The sequence below is a fragment of the Thalassophryne amazonica genome, chromosome 8, assembly GCF_902500255.1.
Source record: "Thalassophryne amazonica chromosome 8, fThaAma1.1, whole genome shotgun sequence".
Classification (NCBI taxonomy): domain Eukaryota; kingdom Metazoa; phylum Chordata; class Actinopteri; order Batrachoidiformes; family Batrachoididae; genus Thalassophryne; species Thalassophryne amazonica.
The window spans coordinates 105,702,733-105,725,474 of record NC_047110.1 but is presented as its reverse complement, the minus strand read 5'-3'; the positions used below and the strand labels follow the sequence as shown (position 1 = coordinate 105,725,474).

General features: G+C 43.0%; 1 protein-coding gene across 2 annotated transcripts in view; it reads left to right on the top strand.

Annotated features, from left to right (window-relative positions):
• Window positions 1-22,742, top strand: part of cetp (cholesteryl ester transfer protein, plasma) — a 32,053-nt gene continuing 9,311 nt past the window's right edge. For both annotated transcript variants that reach the window (XM_034177178.1, XM_034177177.1), the window contains exons 1-14: window positions 1-174; window positions 3,856-3,970; window positions 4,101-4,232; window positions 4,374-4,444; window positions 4,675-4,762; window positions 6,101-6,170; window positions 9,066-9,126; window positions 9,227-9,318; window positions 12,235-12,334; window positions 15,330-15,409; window positions 15,555-15,605; window positions 15,740-15,892; window positions 19,894-19,961; window positions 20,750-20,792. In XM_034177178.1, the coding sequence (XP_034033069.1) occupies window positions 45-174; window positions 3,856-3,970; window positions 4,101-4,232; window positions 4,374-4,444; window positions 4,675-4,762; window positions 6,101-6,170; window positions 9,066-9,126; window positions 9,227-9,318; window positions 12,235-12,334; window positions 15,330-15,409; window positions 15,555-15,605; window positions 15,740-15,892; window positions 19,894-19,961; window positions 20,750-20,792 (1,254 nt within the window). In that variant the 5' untranslated portion in view covers window positions 1-44. The remainder of the gene's footprint in view (window positions 175-3,855; window positions 3,971-4,100; window positions 4,233-4,373; window positions 4,445-4,674; window positions 4,763-6,100; window positions 6,171-9,065; window positions 9,127-9,226; window positions 9,319-12,234; window positions 12,335-15,329; window positions 15,410-15,554; window positions 15,606-15,739; window positions 15,893-19,893; window positions 19,962-20,749; window positions 20,793-22,742) is intronic.

Here is a 22,742-nt window from a genome sequence, read left to right as displayed (position 1 = left end):
GACAGAAGAAGGTGCAGAGTTCTCAAAACCTCCACACATGCACAATGCCTCTGGTCTGGTTGCTGTTGTTGTCGTCTCTTTTCGGAACGTCCCTCGGCTGCATAAAGGACCCGGCCTCGGCCTACAGATTCACTGGAACCGTCTGCCGGCTCACCCACCCTGCAGCTGTTGTGTGTGAGTTTGATCTGAATCCTGCTTCTATGTCGATTATCTCTGTCTTAATATTTTTATTGACACCTCTGCCAGCCGGAGATCTCAAAAGAGAATGAATTAAAATAAATGAAATTTGCTGAAGAAGTGGGACATTGGTCACTAGCCTGTAACCTCTGATATGGATTTCTTAGTCCTAATTACGAGATAAACGCAATAACCAAACAGAACTTAAAACAGCAATCACAAATAAACAAAGGATAGGATCAAAGTTCAACCATTAGGATCAAAAGGCAGGCTCAAAGTTCAGCTATCGGGATCAAAGGTCAGGACCAGAATTCAGCAATAAGGATCAAGCATCAGGATCAAAGTTCAGCTATTAGGATCAAATGTCAGGATAAAAGTTTAGCTATCAGGATCAAACATCAATATCAAAGATCAGGACATAACATCTGGATCAAAGTTCAACAATTAGGATCAAAAGTCAGGACAAAAGTTCAGTAATTAGTATCGAATGTCAGGATCAAAGTTCAGCAATTAGAATCAAAAGTCAAGACCAAAGTTCAGTAGTTAGGTTCAAACATCACAATCAAAGTTCAGCAATTATGATTGAATATCCAGATTGAGGTTCAGAAAGTAGGACCAAAGTCAGGATCAAAGTTCAGCCATTAGGATCAAAGTTCAACAGTTCAGATCAAAAGTCAGGATTAAAGTTTAGCCATTAGGATCAAACATCAGGATCAAAGGTTAGCCATTAACATCAAATGGCTGGATCAAAGCTCAGCAGTTATGATCAACCATCAAGATCAGAATTCAGCAATTAGGATCAAAGACCAGGATCAAAGTTTAGCAGCTAAGATCAAATGTCAGGATCAAAGTTCAGCAATTAGGAACAAAGTCAGGATCAAAGTTCAGCAATTGTCATCAAATATCAGGATCAAAGTTCAGTAGTAAGGATCAAATGTCAGGATCAAAGGTCAGCAATTGGGATCAGAGATTGGGTTAATATGTAGGTCAGTGATCAGGGACAAACATGTCTAACTTTGGCAATCAAGATCAAAGGTCACAATCAAAAATGAATGCCCAGATTCTAAAACTGAGATGGCAGAGGTCATCAAGAGCAAAAATCTCAATCACAGGTCAGGAAATGGAAAGAAAAATACCCTGAAATGCCTTCAGTCTAAAAGCCATTGGTATTAAGTTGCTGTGTGTGTGTGTGTGTGTGTGTGTGTGTGTGTGTGTGTGTGTGTGTGTGTGTGTGTGTGTGTGTGTGTGTGTGTGTGTGTGTGTGTGTGTGTGTGTGTGTGTGTGTGTGTGTGTGTGTGTGTGTGTGTGTGTGTGTGTGTGTGTGTGAGTGAGAGAAAGAGAGAGAGAGTGTGTGAAAGAATTTATTGTCCCCCTGTGGGAAGAAAGCCACGGTTACCTGGACTGCAACAACCACAGGGTTGTTTCCGGGGCGTTAGGTCACTCTGGGGGCCTGGAAAGTTGCTTCTAGGATTCAGTTTCACCTTCGAGCCACTCGGCAACTGAAAAATTCTGGCTTGACAACCAAGATGCCAACCATTAAGTACATATTAGCTCTTCCAGTACTCGGTGAACATAAAAGTGCAAACATCAGCAGTGGTATTTTTTTTTTTTTCGTTCAGCTAAAACCCTTTGTTTTAGTTGAACGGGATGCTCAGTGAGACATCTTAAGGATTCACAGGGCCCCCAACAAGTTGCTTAGCAACATAGCTTGTCTATCCACAGGTACTGTGAAGCTGTGCAGATCAGATCAGGGACAGTCTTTTTGAATCTTTTCGTTAATCCTGGTGTTCCTCAGGGATATGTTTTGGCTACTCTGTTGTTGAGTAGGGTTGTGGAGACTGGTGGTGAGGAAAGGTCTAATGTTCTGCATTTTGCAGATGATGCCATGATCTGTGCAGAATCAATTGATGCCCCGATTGCAGCATGTGGAATGTTGAGTTTGTGAAGTTGGATCCTGGCTTTCAGTAACTTTCTGGACTTTGGCATTTGTAGTGTATCTGTATGTGGGAGTATGTGGAGTTATTCAATGGAGTGAAATGTACGGAACCAGAATGGAACCAAAATTGCATGAAAAATGACATAAATCATATAATGAGAAGAACGGGAATGAGAAGAACAGTAGTAGCCCGTAAGACAGCATATCTAGTATTTATATTTGTAGTTAGCTTTTGAAAATTGTTTCTTACTTCTACGTCTGATACTCTGTGTGCTTCTTACCCTGTGTGCTTCTATTCAATACTACTGGAATTTCCCAGAGGGAGTTTTCCTAAGGGATCAGTAAAGTTCAATATAATCTCATCTAATCTAATGGATAAAATTTAGCATCAGACCAACAATTAACCCTGCTAGGGGCATTTTAAGGTTCCCAACTAGTGAGTCGGTCTTTGACTAAAAAAAGTCCTGGACTAAAGTTTCCCTCAATGCTTTTTTTTTTTTTTTTTTTTTTTTTTTTTTTTTTTTTTTTTTTTGTGGTCTAAATTTTCGACCTTTGAACTTGAATTAGACTAGTCTATCTCCATAGCATGCCACCATTTTTAGTCTGCTTCATAAAACCAGGCCATGGGCCTTCTTGTCTTATTGTATGCTTGAGACTTGGATGCTAATTGGTGACCAAAGGCAACAACTAGATGTCTTTGATATTTTTAGAATGTCTTTGATACTAGGTCTCTTTGGAGGATCCTTGGGCACCACTAGAATGACTTTCCCAAATGAACGGTTACTTAGGGATACTGATGAGGATTATCATTTGCATTTTGACCATGTGGCATCTTTCTCTGGTCAGGATCCAGCACACAGGTATAAGGGTACTTGACCAGATAGGCAAGTTTTCAAGAGCACAACTCTGAGACCACAGATTATAGGTGAAGGTACATTTACTGCAGGTTTATACAAACAATAGCTATGATATCATGTAATGATGTCAGAGTCTTGGGTGTGTATAGCGTCAGCCTCAGACAGCAGGATGGAATCACGCTGAGGACTGGGCCTGGATCAGGATACTGATGGACATCTTGGAACTGATGACAGAGAGACATTAAACAGGTCCATATGCAAACTGTAGACTCAAAGGTGCAGTGACGGGATGTGAAAGGCAATGTGACAGTCTTGCAGTCTTTGGATTCTGTCCTTTGGTGGCAGCGGGTGTGGTACTGTTGGCTTGTGGGCAGTCAGAGACTGAGTAGAGATGTGGCAACAGGAAGGCTGAAAAAGGTTCTTGGGCTGAGGCAGAGGTGTAGATCCAAAACAGGCAAGGGTCAAGCGACGGTCAGACAGAGTTGTACCTGGGCTGAGGCAAGGTCATGGATCACAAACGGGCAGAGGTCCAGCAACAAGTAGGCAAACACAAACTATCGCTGGATGACATGGACTTGTGGCATGACAAGATTATCTGCCACTGGAGAACAGCCAGGACCCAACTGAAACAGAACAGCTATTTGGACACAGGTGTACATGATTAAGAGGGAGGAGCCAGGTATAGCAGCAGGTACTTCAGTGGTGGAAACCCCAGCAGCTTAAAAAGCCAAAGGGTCGGTACTATCCAGGTACTCAAGGCAGTTCCGTAGTGTGGTGGAAGCAGCGATGTGTGTCACCAGTGCATGGCCCCGGATCAGAACTGATGGTTGCAACGTGACTGAATGAAATTAACCTTGAATTTTGTTGTGATGATGTTGTTTCTAGTGAACGAGAAAACCACCAAAGTGATCGAGGCAGCGTTCCAACATGCCAGATACCCAAGCATGAAGGGGGAGAAGTCTCTGCTCTTTACCGGCAAAGTTCTATACGGCCTGGACAAGTGAGTGCCTACACACACACACACACACACACACACACACACACACACACACACACACACACACACACACACACACACACACAGCAAATAGCCACATAGTCATGCATTGTTTGTGTCATGCCCCGCGCAGTCTGGAGATTCACAACCTGTCTATTGGTCAGAGTGAATTTGAGTTTCGTCCAGGGGAAGGCGTTGATTTGAAGATAAGTAACGTGTCCGCCATCTTTAGAGGGACAATCAAGTATGGATATGGCAGCTGGCTGTGAGTCTGAGTGTGTCTGTGTGAGACCAGCATCATCCTGATTCAGCCAACAAGTCAAGCTTGTAAAATCATGTAACTCTGAATAAGGATCAGCAATGAAGAATAACATTTTCCTCTGTATAACTTGATTTCCATCTCCAGGGTCAATGTTGCACATTCCGTTGACTTTGAGATTGACTCTCATATTGACCTTGGAATCAATCCCAAACTTTGTGAGTACTCAGATGTTGTTCATGTAATATCGTGTATCTTAGAGCTACTTGCATGTTAATTATCACCATCCATGTATGTCAGTCACACCTTCTCATGAGCATTACCACCTCCAAGGTATCGATAAGGTAAACGATAAGGAATCGGATCAATAAGCGGAATCAATAATGGTATCAATATCGATAAAATCTTATCAGTATCCATCCCTACTCTCTGTCCCTCTGTATTTCAGACTGTGGTAATGGTAAAGTGGCAGTGGACACATCAGACTGTTATTTGAACTTTCACAAGCTCCACCTCCTCCTGCAGGGAGACAGAGAGTAAGTAACAAACTGTGCCGGGAAAAAATGAAGATATACGTAGAGTTTGTCTGTTATCATACAGTAGTGTTCAGAATAATAGTAGTGTTATGTAGTATAATAGTGCTACAAACTCAAAACTATTATGTTCAAACTGCTTTTTTAGCAATCCTGTGAATCACTAAACTAGTATTTAGTTGTATAACCACAGTTTTTCATGATTTCTTCACATCTGCAAAGCATTCGTTTTGCTTGTTTACTAGTGTGCTTGGGGTCATTATGTTGTTGAAACACCCATTTCAAGGGCATGTCCTTTTCAGCATAAGGCAACATGACCTCTTCAAGTATTTTGACATATCCAAACTGATCCATGATACCTGGTATGCAATATATAGGCCCAACACCATAGTAGTAGAAACATGCCCATATCATGATGCTTGCACCACCATGCTTCACTGTCTTCACTGTGAACTGTGGCTTGAATTCAGAGTTTGGGGGTCGTCTCACAAACTGTCTGCGGCCCTTGGACCCAAAAAGAAAAATTTTACTCTCATCAGTCCACAAAATATTCCTCCATTTCTTTTTAGGCCAGTTGATGTGTTCTTTGGCAAATTGTAGCCTCTTCTGCACGTCTTTTATTTAACAGAGGGACTTTGCGGGGGATTCTTGCAAATAAATTAGCTTCACACAGGCATCTTCTAACTGTCACAGCACTTACAGGTAACTCCAGACTGTCTTTGATCATCCTGGAGCTGATCAGTGGGTGAACCTTTGCCATTCTGGTTATTCTTCTATCCATCTTGATGGTTGTTTTCCGTTTTCTTCCACGCGTCTGTTTTTTTTTTTGTTTTTTTTTTCCCATTTTAAAGCATTGGAGATCATTGTAGATGAACAGCCTATAATTTTTTACACCTGCGTATATTTTCCCCTCTCCAATCAACGTTTTAATCAAACTACGCTGTTCTTCTGAACAATGTCTTGAACGTCCCATTTTCCTCAGGCTTTCAAAGAAAAAAGCATGTTCAACAGGTGCTGGCTTCATCCTTAAATAGGGGACACCTGATTCACACCTGTTTGTTCCACAAAATTGGCGAACTCACTGACTGAATGCCACACTACTATTATTGTGAACACCCCTTTTTCTACTTTTTTTTTTACTAATAGCCCAATTTCATAGCCTTAAGAGTGTGCATATCATGAATGCTTGATCTTGTTGGATTTGTGAGAATCTACTGAATCTACTGGTACCTTGTTTCCCATGTAACAAAAAGAAATATACTCAAAACCTGGATTAATCTTTTTAATCACATAGCGCTACTATTATTCTGAACACTACTGTACATGTTTGTTGTTCTTTAGACCAAATTGGCTGAAGAGGATCTTCACCAACTTCATCACTTTCACTGTCAAAGTGGTCGTCAAGGCACAGGTAAGGACGAGAAAGACATCATGATCAATAACATGACTTAAGAATAAATGGGAAGAATTCTACCACAGCTGACAGACGACACACAGCAATTTTGAAATGATGGCAACACTAGTAACTGCAAAAAAAAAAAAAAAAAAAACACTTGCAAATAGAACATACACTTGCATGGTGGCCTCGTGTCCACCATCGCAGAAATGTGTCTTCAAACTGCATCGTAATAATCACCATGGAGACAAGTTTCAGAGTTTTTACTGGGGAGACGACAATTTGAGTTTAAGTCACGGTTTTATTGGTTTGGAAAAGGTGTGAGAAAGATGTGAACATCTGAGTGAAAAGGGCATGAAAGTCCCCCCCCATCCATCCTCAACAACACTGTGCCTACTGTGGACTGGAGAGTTTCCAGTTCCTTGGATCCACCATCTCCTGGGATCTGAAGTGGAACCCGCACATAGACTCCATCAGGAAAAAGGCACAGCAGAGGATGTACTTCCTCAGACAGCTCAGGACGTTCAACCTGCCCCAGGAACTACTCATCATCTTCTACACATCCATCATCCAGTCTGTCCTGTGCATCTCCATCTCTGTTTGATTTGCCCCTGCCTCCAAACATGACAGGCACAGATGGAAAAAAATTGTTGGAGCCCTCCATCCAGGACTTCTACCGGTCCAGGACCGGGTAGCAAGCTGGTAACATCTCTGCAGACCCCTCACACCCTGGACACTCTCTGTTTAAACTCCTCCCCTCTGGGTGATGTTACAGAGCTCTGTAGGTCAAAACAACCAGACACAGGAACAGTTTCTTTCCACAGAGCATTACAGTGATGAACAACTTAACCCGCCAAAAAACTCACTCATTCATCTACCTCATGTACAACTTAACTTCAATCTGTTTGTCTGTTTCACACAATTTTTTTCTCTCATTGTACAATATATTTTCTTGCATATTTCATTTGCACATTTTATTACTGTGAATTATGGGGTGGTGGCCAAGTGGTTAATGCGCTTAGTTTCAGTGCAGAAGGTTCCGGGTTCAAATCCCACCCCTGCCACATTTCTCCATGTAATATGGAGTTGCATCAGGAAGGGCATCCGGCGTAAAACCTGTGCCAATTCAACGTGCAGATCCACCTTGGATTTGCTGTGGCGACCCCGAGTGCAAACAAGGGAGCAGCCGAAGGGACTTACTATTACTGTGAATTATTCATTGTTTAGTGTGTCCGTACAGAGTGAGTGCAGCTCAAACTGCAGTCAGATTCCTTGTATTCAGTGGATACTTGGTGAATAAAGGCTATTCTGATTCTGAATAGTGTTGTAGATATTTTTGGTCCTATGATCTTCAAAACTGGGTCAGTGTCATCATCAGTGAAGCTGGCCTATACGTTGAAGGGTTGCACATTTGCTGCAAATTTGATGGATCCTGTCTCAGATCCTTGGAAAGTTACTGAGAATACAGTCCTCATCACACACAAACACTAGTTTTTATGACCATCAATATTTTGTCAAGGTTACTCATCATTGAGCTTGACTTAGATCTTTCAGGAATGCATCTGCTGTAAATTTGGTAAACATGTCTCATATCTATGAAAGGTTATAGGAAGTGCAGAGTTTCTGATGAACATACAGACAGAAACACAAATGGATGGATGTATTTCTATGTATGTCCACTGGGGAGATGGGGGACAACAAAAGGTATCTGCCTGGTGGACTTTTGTTTACTTCTACTGTTCAATGCAAAGCAAATAAAATAAAATGCAAAAATACAACTAGTTTAAGAGTAAAAGCATTTAAGCCCCCTTCCAGAACAGGCACAGTCCCACACACAGTCACATTTCCTTCCTTCCTTCCTTCCTTATTTCCTTCTGTCTGCCATGTCCAAATATTTAGCAAACATTAGCTCCCAATATTAACTAGATAAAAGCATTGATCAGTCAGGATCAAAGTTTTGTGACTAAGATTTAAGTTGGCTTTAATGTTGTCAATAAAGAAAATAATGAAGCTAACTCAGCTATGTCAACGCAGTAAAGACAAAGATAACTGAGCACCATGATGCACTGGACAGTCCACGAGGAAAACGTCCTGCAGGCACAAACCTGTTTTAGTGTTAGTGTTGGTCTGTTGTGCTGTGGCTGTCTGCAGAGCGTTTGATTTTTATTTATTTATTTTGGGGTGCATTGTGTGAATTTGCAACAAACTTGTTATCAAGTTAAATTGTTGCATGTGCTGTAGGTTGTTTGTCCTTGCAAGCAGTTTTTCAGTTTACAGGATGTTTTTTATGCGACTGCCTGTAGCTGAATTGATGCATGATATTTTTCCTGCATTTGTAAGTTTTGCGTGAGGTGATGGTCTAGTGGTTAAAGCGTTGGGCTTGAGACCAGAGGATCCTCGGGTCAAATCCAGCCTGACCGGAAAATCACTAAGGGCCCTTGGGCAAAGTCCTTAATCCCCTAGTTGCTCCTGATGTGTAGTGAGCACCTTGTATGGCAGCACCCTGACATTGGGGTGAATGTGAGGCATTATTGTAAAGCGCTTTGAGCATCTGATGCAGATGGAAAAAGCACTATATAAATGCAGTCCATTTACCATTTTACCATTTATTTTGCGGCCTCCGTTGGCCACTGTAAGAAGCTGCTGCAAGGCCATTAATATTTGTTGCAGAGTTATTAATGTATGTATTTTTGGGTGGGGGCACATTCAAACACACAAACAGTGAAGCATTCATCCTTTTTCAAAATTAGTTTAAAAAAAATGATCAAAGTGGCTTTCCCAAGAGGGTGGTGCTCTGTCGCCCCCTCGTGGCCAGCCACTGTTGTGTTTAATAATATGCTGGATGGACCTTTTTTTTTTTTTTTTTTTCTCTTACCTGTATGCTGTTGTTATGTCTGTTTGTCACTGCAGATTTGTAAGGAGATAAACAAAGTCGCAAATGTCCTGGCTGACTTCATACAAGACACAGCAGGTCCGTGCACGTGTGGCCTGAAGCATGCATGCATGCAAGCACTATCGTGCATGTAATGCACCATTCGTGTAACGGATAAATGTTGTGTGTGGGTTTTCAGAGAGGTTCCTCAGTGATGGTGACATCAGTGTGAACATCAATTTGACTGCTGATCCTGTCATCACTCCCACCTACATCGAATCTTATCATAAGGTAAAAAAAAAGAAAAAAGTACTGTAACGTCCCTCATAAACAGACAGTTACGGATCTCTGAAGAACCTGACCTGCAAAATAGTGCAGCAGATAACTGAAACAATCCTTCACTTGATGATACAAGCATCAGATTTGGCATGAATGTTCTTCATAAATCAGTTGGGGCAACTGTTTGTTGTGATTTGGCGCTATATAAAAAAAATTGATTGATTGATTGAGTGTTTGAGAAAAAAGTGCGGGCCACTTGAAAATCCAATATGGCAAGTTAAAGTTGCTCCAATTTTGTTAAAAGGTGGTGCAAATTATTGGTTGAGCTAATAGGATTAATAAATGGAATAGTTTTGACTGTGTTGAATGCTCGGTTTGCAAAGTACAAGTCAAACAATGTCGACGTACATTGGATTCTATGACGTGACATATGTTACCCTGTAATGTGACAACTGAGCAAGACACATGGTGCACACTATTCCTTTTTAAAACCCTATTAACTCAACCAATAATTTGCATCACATTTTACAAAGATTGGAGCAACTTTAACTTTTGATCCCTGTACAAACTGAAATTGACCTTTGTCACAATTCTTGTTGTTTTTACCCCATAACTCCATAACATTCAGTCATAGATAGTCCAAACTATACCTTTTTGGAATCTTTGTGATCAGACACATAATGTGGTATAACTTTCAATATGATTGGAGCATTTTTAAATTTTGACCCCTGTGTAATTCTTCATTGACCCCTACCTGGCCGCCACATTGGATTTTCAAGTGGCCCACGCCTTTTCTCAAACACTGATTTATTACTTATCTGCTCCACTAAGAACATGCAATAGAAACGGATACAGATTCCACAAAATCTCCTCAACCAGCTGATATATTTTTACCTGAGGCCATCAGATGTGGCCATCAGGTATTACGAAGGCTTAAGTCCAGTCCTATTACTGCCAGAGTCTTCAAATTCACAGGGAACATTCTTGGGACACAGACCACAAGTTCACATTCTGTTTCAATCTCTTCAGTTTGGTTTTTGAGTGGCGAGGGTGACAGCCAATCAGAGTAGAGCTGCACCATGACGTCAGTAGCTGGTCTCTCCAAAATCTCTTTGTTTTGTGTGTTTATATACATGTTTCTCATATATTATGTAAAAGCTAGCGAGAAATAAACACTTCTAAAACTGAAAATGCTGTTTTTGGAGCCCAATTGGGCAGCGCAGCCTCGTTTGAGGGCGGGCCTTTAAAGGGGTAAAATGACACATATAACGTAATTTCTCTACTTCCGGGGACAGAAACACGGCACTTTCTCTGAGATTTTGGGCAAATTACACGCAAACAAAGTGAAAATACAAAGAAAAAGTGACGATGCGGTGAGAAAGTGGTTTGTTTATGACCCGGAGCACAAACATGTCGAGGTCACAGATTTGGTCGAGGCGGTTTTGCAGGCGAGAAAACGTAGCTACTGTGGTTAGCTGTGTAGGCTAACCCTTAACCAACACGATGTCTCACATTCGCCTCGTCTTTCCTTCTCCACTGGGAAACGAAAAAAACGGCACCTTTCGCGGCTGCTTTGATGACTGCAGCCACAAACAAAACAGTACACCATTTTTCCATGTAGAGTTATGCTGTGTATATAATGCATAACAGGACCAGTTGTCCCCATAAGTGGTCAAATCCCACGATATCACACAGGGTTCAAACGAGACTGCGCTGCCCTATAACACCTCTGAACTTATTATTTTGTGGACGTTAGCATGGTGACATCACAGGCTGGTGGCTAGTTGCAAAACTCATTTTTGTTTGTGTGTAAATATAACCTCTGTGTCATATATTATGTAAAAACTAGTGATAAATAAACACTTCTAAAACTGAAAACTCTGTTTTTGTAACCTGATAACGCCTCTGGAGTCGTTTACAAGACATTTTGCGGCATTAGCATGCACGCTAACTTCTGCTAACTGAAAGCTAACTTCCCATGGAGTTAAATTTGTCTCATTAATACCTGTAAATGCACAGAGGGTGATCTACAAATATTGCTTGATTTGCACAACATTGTGTTCAATTTATTTCATTTATATAGCGCCAAATTACAAAAAAGTTGCCTTAAGGCGCTTCACACAAGTTAGGTCTAACCTTACCAACCCCCAGAACAAGCACACAGGTGACAGTGGTAAGGAAATACTCCGTCTGATGATTTGAGGAAGAAACCTCAAGCAGACCAGACTCAAAGGGGTGACCCTGTCCTTGGGCCGTGCTACAGACACAATTGACAATACAAATATACAGGAAATGTTGGGAGTCCATGCTGGTGTCCAAGATGGGAGGCTTGCAGAAGAAGACACCCACTCCCATCTCTGGATGGAGCCGCACCTCAAGCAGAGAGAAAAAAAAAACTGAATTAGGCATCAGAAAGACAACAAATACAGCACAATTTGTCAGCATTATGCAACAAGAAAAACAGAAGAAATACTAAGGTGATCGCCGGCTACTAGCCCTAAACTTCACTAGAAGACCCAGAATTTAGATAAAGTTGAGGCCGCGGCACGCTCCGTCTCCTGGTAAAATTAATGTAAAAGGGTAAAAAGCATAGTAACATATTATGCCAGTATGCTAGCCATACGAAATGGACAATGAGTGCATCTTAAGACTGGACTTGAAAGTCTCAACATCTGCTCTTGTCAAAAGCTCATGTCCACACACACAAGGCCTCCTGCAGATGCCGTTCAAACATAAATATTGTTTTTGACTGATTGACTGAGGTTTTTTTTTGAACATGTACAAATTGTACTTAAGACAATAGGATCTTAATAAAACTGGAATGAATTAAACTGCAAATTATAAAGAACACATTGCTCATACGGCCGAGGATATTTTAGTATTGTGTTATATTAAAATAATTTGCTCCTCTTGCTGTTACCCTTCCAGGGTTTGACCAACTACCACAATGTTACTGCTGTCATCAATGACTCCGTCTTCCACCCCAGTCAGCTGACTGAACACAGGATGCTCTACTTTTGGTTTTCAGGTCAGTAGATAAATTACATTGCTCTGCAAAAATTACAAAAATTCTCCTTATCGGACAGTGAGACTTAAGGCTAAATTCTTTCCAGGCCTTGGCCTTGAGGGTTCAAAGCCTGGGTCAGCTCAAAGAAAGTCAAAGCATCTTCAAGGGCTTTGGAATTTTAGATACCAAAACATCGTGTACAAGACAGAATATTACTTTTACCGGAGACGACTACTGTTCTTGAAGTTATTTTCATAATATTACATTTTGTGTGAAAGTCTGTTGAGGTTCCATTTTCATTTTCACCTCCACCAAGGATGTGATGTCTTAACTCAAAGAGTGATGAATGGATGTCAGTTAAATTTCTTGAGCGGCAGATAACATTCCAGGAACTATGTGATGAAATTCTGGAGGTGATCCAGAATATATTGTAGAACTGAGATCCAGAAGAATGTTTGGCAAATAGCAGCATTTAATTCCAAATGCTGTGAGACCATGTTGATGAATTCTGGAGCACAGATGCATAATCTCAGAGAAAATGAGGGTTTTTATTTTGAATTTGATCCAAGACATACTTTGGATCCAGGATCCAGACAATTTAAGCATTCAGGAACATTTGATTCAATTTATTAATTCAGTTTATTCAAAGATCTGTTGTGTAGGACCAGATGTTGCTGTCCCTCAAAAAATAAATAAATAAACAATACTTGAGGAACTGATGAGACTCTGTGGGTTGGTCAGTTGAGTGATGGCATCCTTTGGGCTGTCAAGTGGATGCCCTCCTTCCTGAGTGTTTCAGCCCAAGACACCACCAGAAGGTTCAGCAATGAATCCCAGTGTCTCAGGTTCACTCGCTATAGATGCCATCAACTCACTTGAAAGCCCAGACAGTCTTTTTTCTTCATCCACAGCCGCTGGCTCCCCTTCTCAGCAGCCCTGGAGAGATCTTTGACTGGCAGCCGGTTGGCCTTCTCTCGCCCACCCGTCTCCCTGAGCAGCCTGTATGTTGTAGTGGCTACGAACCCTCTGCAGCCTACTTCCACTGGATGTACCTTCACTTTCCAGCCACGTTGGCTGCAAGTTCAGCGCACCTTAGCTTCTTCTGTTCGTAGGCCTCCTCCACTGCACTCTCCCAGGGCACCGTGAGCTCAACGATGTAGACGGGCTTGAAAGTGGCTGACAGCAGAATGAGGAGGTCTGGTCGCAGGTTGGTGGATGCGATCTCAGTTGGGAAGCAAAGTTTCTTGCTCAAGTCTGCCAGCAGCTTCCAGTCCTGTGCGCTGCCCAGTGTCTTGGTCTTACGGTGGTGAGGCTGGTTTACTCCTCACCCTCCCAGGCAAATGGTGCTGATTGCCAATGGAATGGCGGAGGAGGAAGGGCATTCACGCTTGTCCATTGACTTTCCAGCACTGCTGCAAGACACAGCTTTGGGTGAGGCTGGTCTTACATCCCACCGTGATGTGCTTCAGTGTTGCTGGACTTTGACGTAGGGGGCATGTGGGGTCTTCACCGTAGCACTGGCTTGCAGGAGAAGACAGGACATCACAGGCAGCCCTGATAGTACACAAGCTTTGCTTCTGCCTTCACCCTTTCAGCCACACGGGTTCATTGTACATTGTTCTTTTTGAGTTTTGTTATTGTCTGTGTTGTTGTTCATCTGTGTGCCGAATAAATAAATTCATCCATTCATTCATTCATTCATAGTAAAGCTCGCCTTGAATGCCTTCATCTCCCACAGCTCTTTCCAGGAGAGCTTCCCCTTCTCCACTCCTTCCCATGCCATCCACTGCCCTTGCTTCACCTGCGCCACAGCTTGTGCGCACCTTCCCGCTTCCTCTTCCCGATATACCTCCTGAACCACCAGCTTGCGTCTCTCAGATGGAGTGGCCTTGGTCCACGGTGGTGTACTGGCCCCAAGACCACTCCTCCCCTCATGCACTCGGCCCACGAGGTCCCTTTGTCTGAGTGCTGCCTTTGCCTGCTCACTTGCAGCCTGTGGGCTCCACTTCCTTCTGGTGGCCAGGCTGCAGGCAGTTTGGGCTACAAATGGATCGCTCGAATCCAGTAGCATCATCTCCAGTCTGACTTTGGCACACTTGTACTCCTCTGCTGGACTGGAAATGGGCAGGTGTTACATTCCTTTGTTGTGTAGCCCGATGCTGCTGAAGCACCTGGGAAGTCCGAGCCACTTCCTTAAGTATGAGCTAACCAGTCTCTCCAGCTTTTCCACCTTTGGGTGTGGGACTTCGTAAAGGGTAAGTGGCCATGGAAGACGTGCAAGTAGTCCATACTGCATGCACCAGAGCTTCAGCTTGCCAGGAAGCAGGATTCTATTGAAGATCTCCAGGTTGCTGGCTACCTCCTTCCTGAGCTGCTGTACTTGCTCTTTGTCTTTGAGGACGGCGTCATACCAATGACCTAGGCTCCTCACAGGCTTCTTGGAGGCCGTTGGAATGGGTTCCCTGCTAGAGTGGAAGTGATGGTCTGACAGTTGTGAGCAAATGGATAGTGTCCTAGGTCATAGTTTATGATACTTGATGCTAATGTCAAGTGAAAGTGCATATTTTGGTGTGGGGAATATGTGGTCTTGGTGGAGGTATGTACTGTCTGAGTGCCTTCTACTTTTGTTTATTTATGCTTAGCCCTGAGTTTTGAAGCTTTAGTCTTGCTTTGGCCTTTGGGGTCAAAACCTTGTAATTGGCCTGGGCAATGGGGGTTAAAGGCTTGACTTTGGCCTTGCTTTGGCCTCAGCCTTAGGAATCAAAGACTTGGCCTTGGCCTGAGCCTTCAGGATCAAAGACTTGACTTGGGTATTGGGGTCAAAGACTTCGTCTTGAGGGTTCAATCCTTTGCCTTGGCCTTGAGGTTTCAAAACTTTTCTTTGACCTTACCTTGGCCTGGACATTAGGGTTAAAACCTTGGCCTTAGCCACAAGATTGTAGTCCTTGGTATGGGCCTCGGGATCGAAGCCTTGTGCTTGAGGGTTTGTGACTTGACTATGACACTGTTTTTATAGATCAGGTCATGAACCCCATGGTTGCTGCTGCTCATCATGATGGCCGTTTCCAGTTGAATATCTCTGGAGCAGAATTCACTGTAAGTGCAGCTCATTTAAATAAGCCACAGAAAACATTCCAGTCCCAGATATCAGACCCTGTGATGTTAAAACTGACAAAAGTTGTTGAAACTGTTGCAATTTGGGTCTCTGGTTTTTACATCATTCTGATGAATTTGATTTCAGGAACTTTTCAAGGCAAATTTCTCCAGTTCCACACCTGAGTTCTTCAACAAGGTATTACATCATACAAACACATTTTATACATCCCTGCTGACATCATAATGAAACCTGATTTATTTCATGCATATTTCTTTAATGTCATATGGAGGTGTGTTGTGTTTGTGTTGATGTGTGTTTGTGTGTCTCAGTGTCTGTTGGAGTCTGTGTCTCCAGAGTTAAAGCTGTGGAGTTCATCTGTTCCCTACTTGAAGACGTCCAGTGTGGGGACCACGGTGTGGGCCGAGGCCTCGGGGGAACTGTACTGTGGAAATCCTCACACACCGACTCTCTTCTTCCAAACGGTTAGAAAGAAAATCTGAAAGCAAATTTTAAAGACACATTTCATCTATTTTTGAAAAAATAATCCAGCTATCTTGAGGCAGCGATCATAAATAGAGATGGTGTATTTTAAGAAGTCCAAAGAATCAATAATGAAATATATATAGAGAGAAATTACTGTTCTACATGAACTGAAACTATAAAAATTTAAGGGCCCTATTTTGCACATGACAAAAAAAACTGCAGTGAAAGTGTTGTTAGTTTTCAACAGACACAGTTGTCATTTTCTTCCCTACATTGTGTAAGTAGTGAAACTATGAGCATGTTGGTGTTAAATTGTGGTGGTGTTCACCAAAACCTGGTCAGAAGTTGAGTATAGAGTTGTTCCTGTAATCTTCTACCGTAATACTCAGATGTATCATCATGTGCATATACTCTGCAATCTGCATGTACACACAGGCTGCACATTAAAAAACAATTCAAAAGAATTACAAAGAACAATTGAAACTGCTTCACCTCAGTGAGCTTTGGTGGCTCCTCCTGTAAACCTTCTGTTTCTACACTTTGACACACAAACACTTAAAACTTAACACCCAAAACTGTTGCTTTGCCACACTATTATCCTGAATTTGCTGGCCTTACTCAAAAATTGCAGGAAAACCTGTTACCTTAAACTACGTTTGTTTTAACATGTGGTAAAATGGATACAGTGGACCGAAAGCTGTATGTTAATACACCAGGTTCCAGTGTGGTGGGCACTTAAACCTAATGACAGATGACAATATGATGATTTTATTCATGTTACGACCAAAACACACCCATGTCTAATGAAGTGACTAAATACAATCGCTTTGTGTTTCAAGTTCTACTATGCACTCAGGTTTTCACCACGTTGTACACTCTCCAAAATGCACTTGCAGTATAGCACTTTAGACCATGCAGATTGTCAAGACAGGGCCTTAAAACTGCAAAGTGTACGTGTATATGAACACACTCTTGCATTATATTATTAAAAACACACCTAGCTGGTGGTATTTCTTCAGATGTTGTTGTACCACTTTATTTTGCAGCTTTTAAGTATACAGGAGTTTTTTTTGGGGGGGGGGGGGTGTAACGCTTGTGATGAGGAGCCAACACCCATTCCTTCTCATTCCTACCTTAATAAACTAATTTATTATAATAGGATTTGTCCCAAAGAAAATAATCACTAACAAGTAAGTTAGACCACTCTGAGGTTTAATTGCTAAATATTTTCATATGACAGGGTTATACGAGGGCTGTCAATAAAGTAAGGGTCCTTTTTATTTTTTTCAAAAACTATATGGATTTCATTCATATGTTTTTACGTCAGACATGCTTGAACCCTCGTGCGCATGCGTGAGTTTTTCCACGCCTGTCGGTGACGTCATTCGCCTGTGAGCACTCCTTGTGGGAGGAGTCGTCCAGCCCCTCGTCGGAATTCCTTTGTCTGAGAAGTTGCTGAGAGACTGGCGCGTTGTTTGATCAAAATTTTTTCTAAACCTGTGAGACACATCGAAGTGGACACGGTTCGAAAAATTAAGCTGGTTTTCGGTGAAAATTTTAACGGCTGATGAGAGATTTTGAGGTGATTCTGTCGCTTTAAGGACTTCCCACAGTGCGAGACGTCGCTCAGCGCTCTCAGCCGCCGTCGTCAGCCTGTTCAAGCTGAAAACCTCCACATTTCAGGCTCTATTGATCCAGGACGTCGTGAGAGAACAGAGAAGTTTCACAAGAAGTCGGTTTCAGCATTTTATCCGGATATTCCACTGTTAAAGGAGATTTTTTTAATGAAAGACATGCGGACGGGTCCGAGCGTCGGGACACAGCCGACGCAGTGCGGTGGCACAGGAAAAACACCTCCGTGTTGATAACCATTTGTAAAATCCAGGCGGCTTTTGATGGCTTTCAGTGGAGTGAGTATATGAGAAATTGTTTAACAGGCAGGACATGTTCCAACTTGTCCTTAAGGCTTTCAACAGAGGTGTTTTTCCTGTGGCGGAGCGTCCGCACGTGGCAGAGCGTCCGCACGTCTTTCATTAAAAAAATCTCCTTTAACAGTGGAATATCTGGATAAAATGCTGAAACCGACTTCTTCTGAAACTTCTCTGTTCTCTCACGACGTCCTGGATCAATAGAGCCTGAAATGTGGAGGTTTTCAGCTTGAACAGGCTGATGACGGCGCCTGAGAGCGCTGCGCGACGTCTCGCACCGTGAAAAGTCCTTAAAGCGACAGAATCACCTCAAAATCTCTCATCAGCCGTTAAAATTTTCACTGAAAACCAGCTTAATTTTTCGAACCGTGTCCACTTCGATGTGTCTCACAGGTTTAGAAAAAATTTTGATCAAACAACGCGCCAGTCTCTCAGCAACTTCTCAGACAAAGGAATTCCGACGAGGGGCTGGATGACTCCTCCCACAAGGAGTGCTTACAGGCGAATGACGTCACCGACAGGCGTGGAAAAACTCACGCATGCGCACGAGGGTTCAAGCATGTCTGACGTAAAAACATATGAATGAAATCCATATAGTTTTTGAAAAAAATAAAAAGGACCGTTACTTTGACAGCCCTCGTATTATACAAAAAATGAATATTTGAGTTCAATGGTGTGAATGTTTCATGAGGTGAAAGATGGAACATACCATTCAATGAGGTGAGGCGAATTAAATATTTGTTCTGTTGAAAGAATGTAAAAACATTCATTATTTGCTTTATATAACGGCTAAAATAGATCCTTGTCATTTGATATTTTATTCATTCATAAACAACAGAAAAGCGACTTAGATTTAGGTGTTCCACTGCTGCTAAAGGCCAACACGAACTTTAAATAGGGAGTCCAATTGTGACGTGCAGTCTGGTGATGCTGTGCACTGACTTTTTCCATAAAAAAAGACTTTGTGTAGTTCCTCAGTCCAGCCAAAATCACGTCAGCGTTTTCAGCTTTTTATCTGAACAGCTCTTCATGCATCCAGACGGCTTACAGCGGTTTGGAGAGTGTGTGTGTGTGTGTGTGTGTGTGTGTGTGTGTGTGTGTGTGTGTGTGTGTGTGTGTGTGTGTGTGTGTGTGTGTGTGTGTGTGTGTGTGTGTGTGTGTGTGTGTGTGTGTGTGTGGTGTGTGTGTGTGTGTGTGTGTGTGTGTGTGTGTGTGTGTGTGTGCGCAGAGTGCAATGGTACCAAATTTGCACTCTAAATGGAAACATATTACACTCTAAATGCAATGCAACACAAATGGGATGAATTAAGCAGGTCCTAAGTTGTGGAATGCATTACCTCCTGAACTGAGGTCCATTAATAGCTTGCCTCTGTTAAAGCTAAGTTAAAAACACTTGTTCAGGGCAGCTTTTTGCACATAATTGCTTTGACACTTTTTTTTTTGTCTATTTTTATTCTATTTTGGATGCTCTTATTGTGTTTTTCGTACTGTTCTTTTTATTTTATCTCTAGCTGGTGCTATTGGAAAGCACTTTGGTTCAGTGAAAACTGTTGTAAAGTGCTATAGAAATAAAACTTGATTGGTTGATTGAATTAATCCATGTCATGTGACATACAAAGCACCAATCAAATGACAAGGATCCATTCAGCCGTAATATAAAATAAACTAGTGCACTGCCCGTAGAGATCCACGGACTCCAGACTGGGTAGTGTTTATAAAATAAGTAGCTGACATTTTTCAAGGGTGTTAATAAATTCTACAATTTTTTTTATAATGACTGGAATGGCATATGAGTCCAGAATGTAATTATCAACATCCATTGTTCACGTTACATAATATCTGCAATTTCTCCAAAAATATTTGTCTTATCAATGTTCCATCCTTGATCTAAAATACATAAGCATTCAAATGGCAAATGTCAGCTCTCCCCAGTCTGTCCGTGATTGAAGCCGTACGCACACACGCACGCATGTACACAGAGGCTACTTGGCTTTTAACATATAGATTGAAGTTCATTTTTAAACTTGTACTATGTGTGATTAATTTTTTTCTTATGTGCATTTCATTTGTAGGAGGTGGTTACGGTGGTCACCACTTTCTATGCAGACAAGAAAGTCTTCCTGAAGGGTAACGCCTCAAAGTAAGACCTTCATAAGGCTGCTGTAACTGGAAAAGGTCCAGGTGGTGATAGAGGTCAAGGAAAATGGAACACCACACTGTTGAAAACTGCTGTGATGTGAATATTTTTGCATTTCAAACTACATGTAACTTCAAAACCACATATATGTAGAGAGAGAGCATCGAGATGTATCTTCTTTGGCTTTATTCATATAAAATCCTTTCTGCAGGGTTTGTGTGGCTTTATTACTGGCTGTCTAGGTTTTAGTATTTAACCACTGTGGTGGCAGCAATGTGGACACGTAGTACTTGTTTGTAGTTATATTCCATGTGAGCTGGGAGATGAAGGCTGATTTATATCACAGATACCTGGCTCAGGGTACCTCCAATGAAGTTTGCATAGTCACACATTAGATGAAGGTGGTTCAAGCAATTTTTCCAACCAGCGTCCCTGAACCAAGGTGGCTCAGGTGAGATTTACAGAGTCACTGGGTGGAGGTGACCCAAGCAACCTGGCAGCTACGTGCACTTTTTGCACTGTGAAGTCTGAACTGGCAGCTTCCTTCACCAACCTCTCATGCACGCCAAAGTGCAAACATCCGGGTTGTGTGCAGATAAAATAAGAGACGTTAGAAACCACAGAGGAAGTGCCACAGTGAGTCTGCGTTTGGTGCATATCTGTGTGTGTGTGTGTGTGTGTGTGTGTGTGTGTGTGTGTGTGTGTGTGTGTGTGTGTGTGTGTGTGTGTGTGTGTGTGTGTGTGTGTGTGTGTGTGTGTGAGACAGTAATTCTTTTTTTTTTCTGCTGCAGAGTCTCTGTGATTCAAGCAGAACTGTCCTCACACGACCAGCAGGTGGGAGTTTGAGCACAATCACTGGAACACAACATAAAACTGTACAAGAGCAACTTTTCAGATCAGCTCACAATTTAAAGTATGTGAAGTATGTGAAGAAGTATGTGACCTGACTCAACCTGTTTGGTTAGACTTCATTCAACAACTCACCTGTATGATGGCTCTTTCTTTGCGTGATTATTGGCTTTGGATCATTAATTGGTTTGGCTGATTATTGCAATTAGCAATGGGTGATTATTGGATTTGGGTGATTATTTGATTTGGGTAATGAATTGGAATTGGTTAATACATATGGGTGGTCCCAGGGTTTGTTTGGTTGGGTACAGGTGTCTGGGTGACGCCTGTCTTGGGATTCGGTGATTACTGGTTTTGGATTATTAACCGGTTTGACTGATTATTGCAATTGGACAGTAGATTTGGGCAGTTATTGGGTTTAAGTAATTAATTGCATTTTTCTGTGATTAAGGGGTGTTATTAATAGATATGGGTGGTCCCAGTGTTTGGTTGGGTACAGGTGTCTGGGTGATCCTTGTCTTGGGATTCGGTGATTATTTAATTTGGGTAATGAATTGTGATTGGTTAATACATATGGGTGGTCCCAGGGTTTGTTTGGTTGGGTACAGGTGTCTGTGTTGGGAAGGTGTCGTAGCACGGACCCACAACAGGGGGCGCAAATGAACGGACAACGAATAAGCCAAAAAGTAACAATTTAATGTTGTGATAACACACAATTAAATACACAAAATTTGCAAAGTCAATTAACACCAGGTGACGTGTGGGCAGGCTCGAAGATAGAAGACCCCCGACGAGAGAGAAGCCGCGTCCCACACGGCTTCCACCACCAACGGTCTGAAGAACACCGGAGCCGCCAAGTCCCGAGTCCCCAGGTGGCCTCCGTCTTCGGCTGTCGACCCTGGTACTGCTGGCAGAAAGCAAAGACAAGATGAATGAGTGTGAGTCCGCACACTCAGTAATCCACAGTCTGCACACAGTTAGGAGGGAGCACCTCCACCTCCAATCACACACTCGTGCAGCTCCTGTTTAATCCACTTATCTGGTTTGGGGTGTGAGTCGCTGTCACACCAAACGCCAATCCCACAGATAAGGACGAACACCACAGGATAACGGCTGCAAAAGAAGTTCAGATTATCACTCAACGGTTTGAGTCAGCAGAGAAATTACCTCTTCGGTAGTCAATTTCTCGGCGGGGAGGTGGAGTTGCAGTCCGGCTTATATAGTGGTGTAGATGAGTGACAGCTGGTGCGATGAGTGACAGCTGTCACTTCTTCTGGGTCTGGCACCCTCTCGTGCTTGGAGCCCGCACTCCAAGCAGGGCGCCCTCTGGTGGTGGTGGGCCAGCAGTACCTCCTCTTCAGCGGCCCACATAACAGGACCCCCCCCCTCAACGGGCGCCTCCTGGCGCCCGACCTGGCTTGTCCGGGTGTCTTTTGTAGAAATCGGCCAGGAGGGCCGGGTCCAGGATGAAGCTCCTCTTCACCCAGGAGCGTTCTTCAGGTCCATACCCCTCCCAGTCCACCAGATATTGGAACCCCCGGCCCTTACGACGGACGTCCAGGAGCCTGCGGACTGTCCAAGCAGGCTCCCCGTCGATGAGCCGGGCAGGAGGCGGCGTAGGTCCAGGTGCACAGAGGGGCGAGGTGTGGTGTGGCTTGATGCGGGACACATGGAATACAGGGTGGATCCGCAGTGAAGCTGGGAGTTGGAGCTTCACTGCGGCCGGGTTGATGATTTTGAGGATTTTAAATGGTCCAATGTATCTGTCTTTCAACTTAGGGGAGTCCACACAGAGAGGGATGTCCTTTGTTGAAAGCCACACCTCCTGCCCGGGCTGGTATGTGGGGGCCGGGGAACGCCGGCGGTCCGCATGGGTCTTGGCCCTCGTCCGGGCTTTCAACAGGGCAGAGCGGGCGGTCCGCCACACCCGGCGGC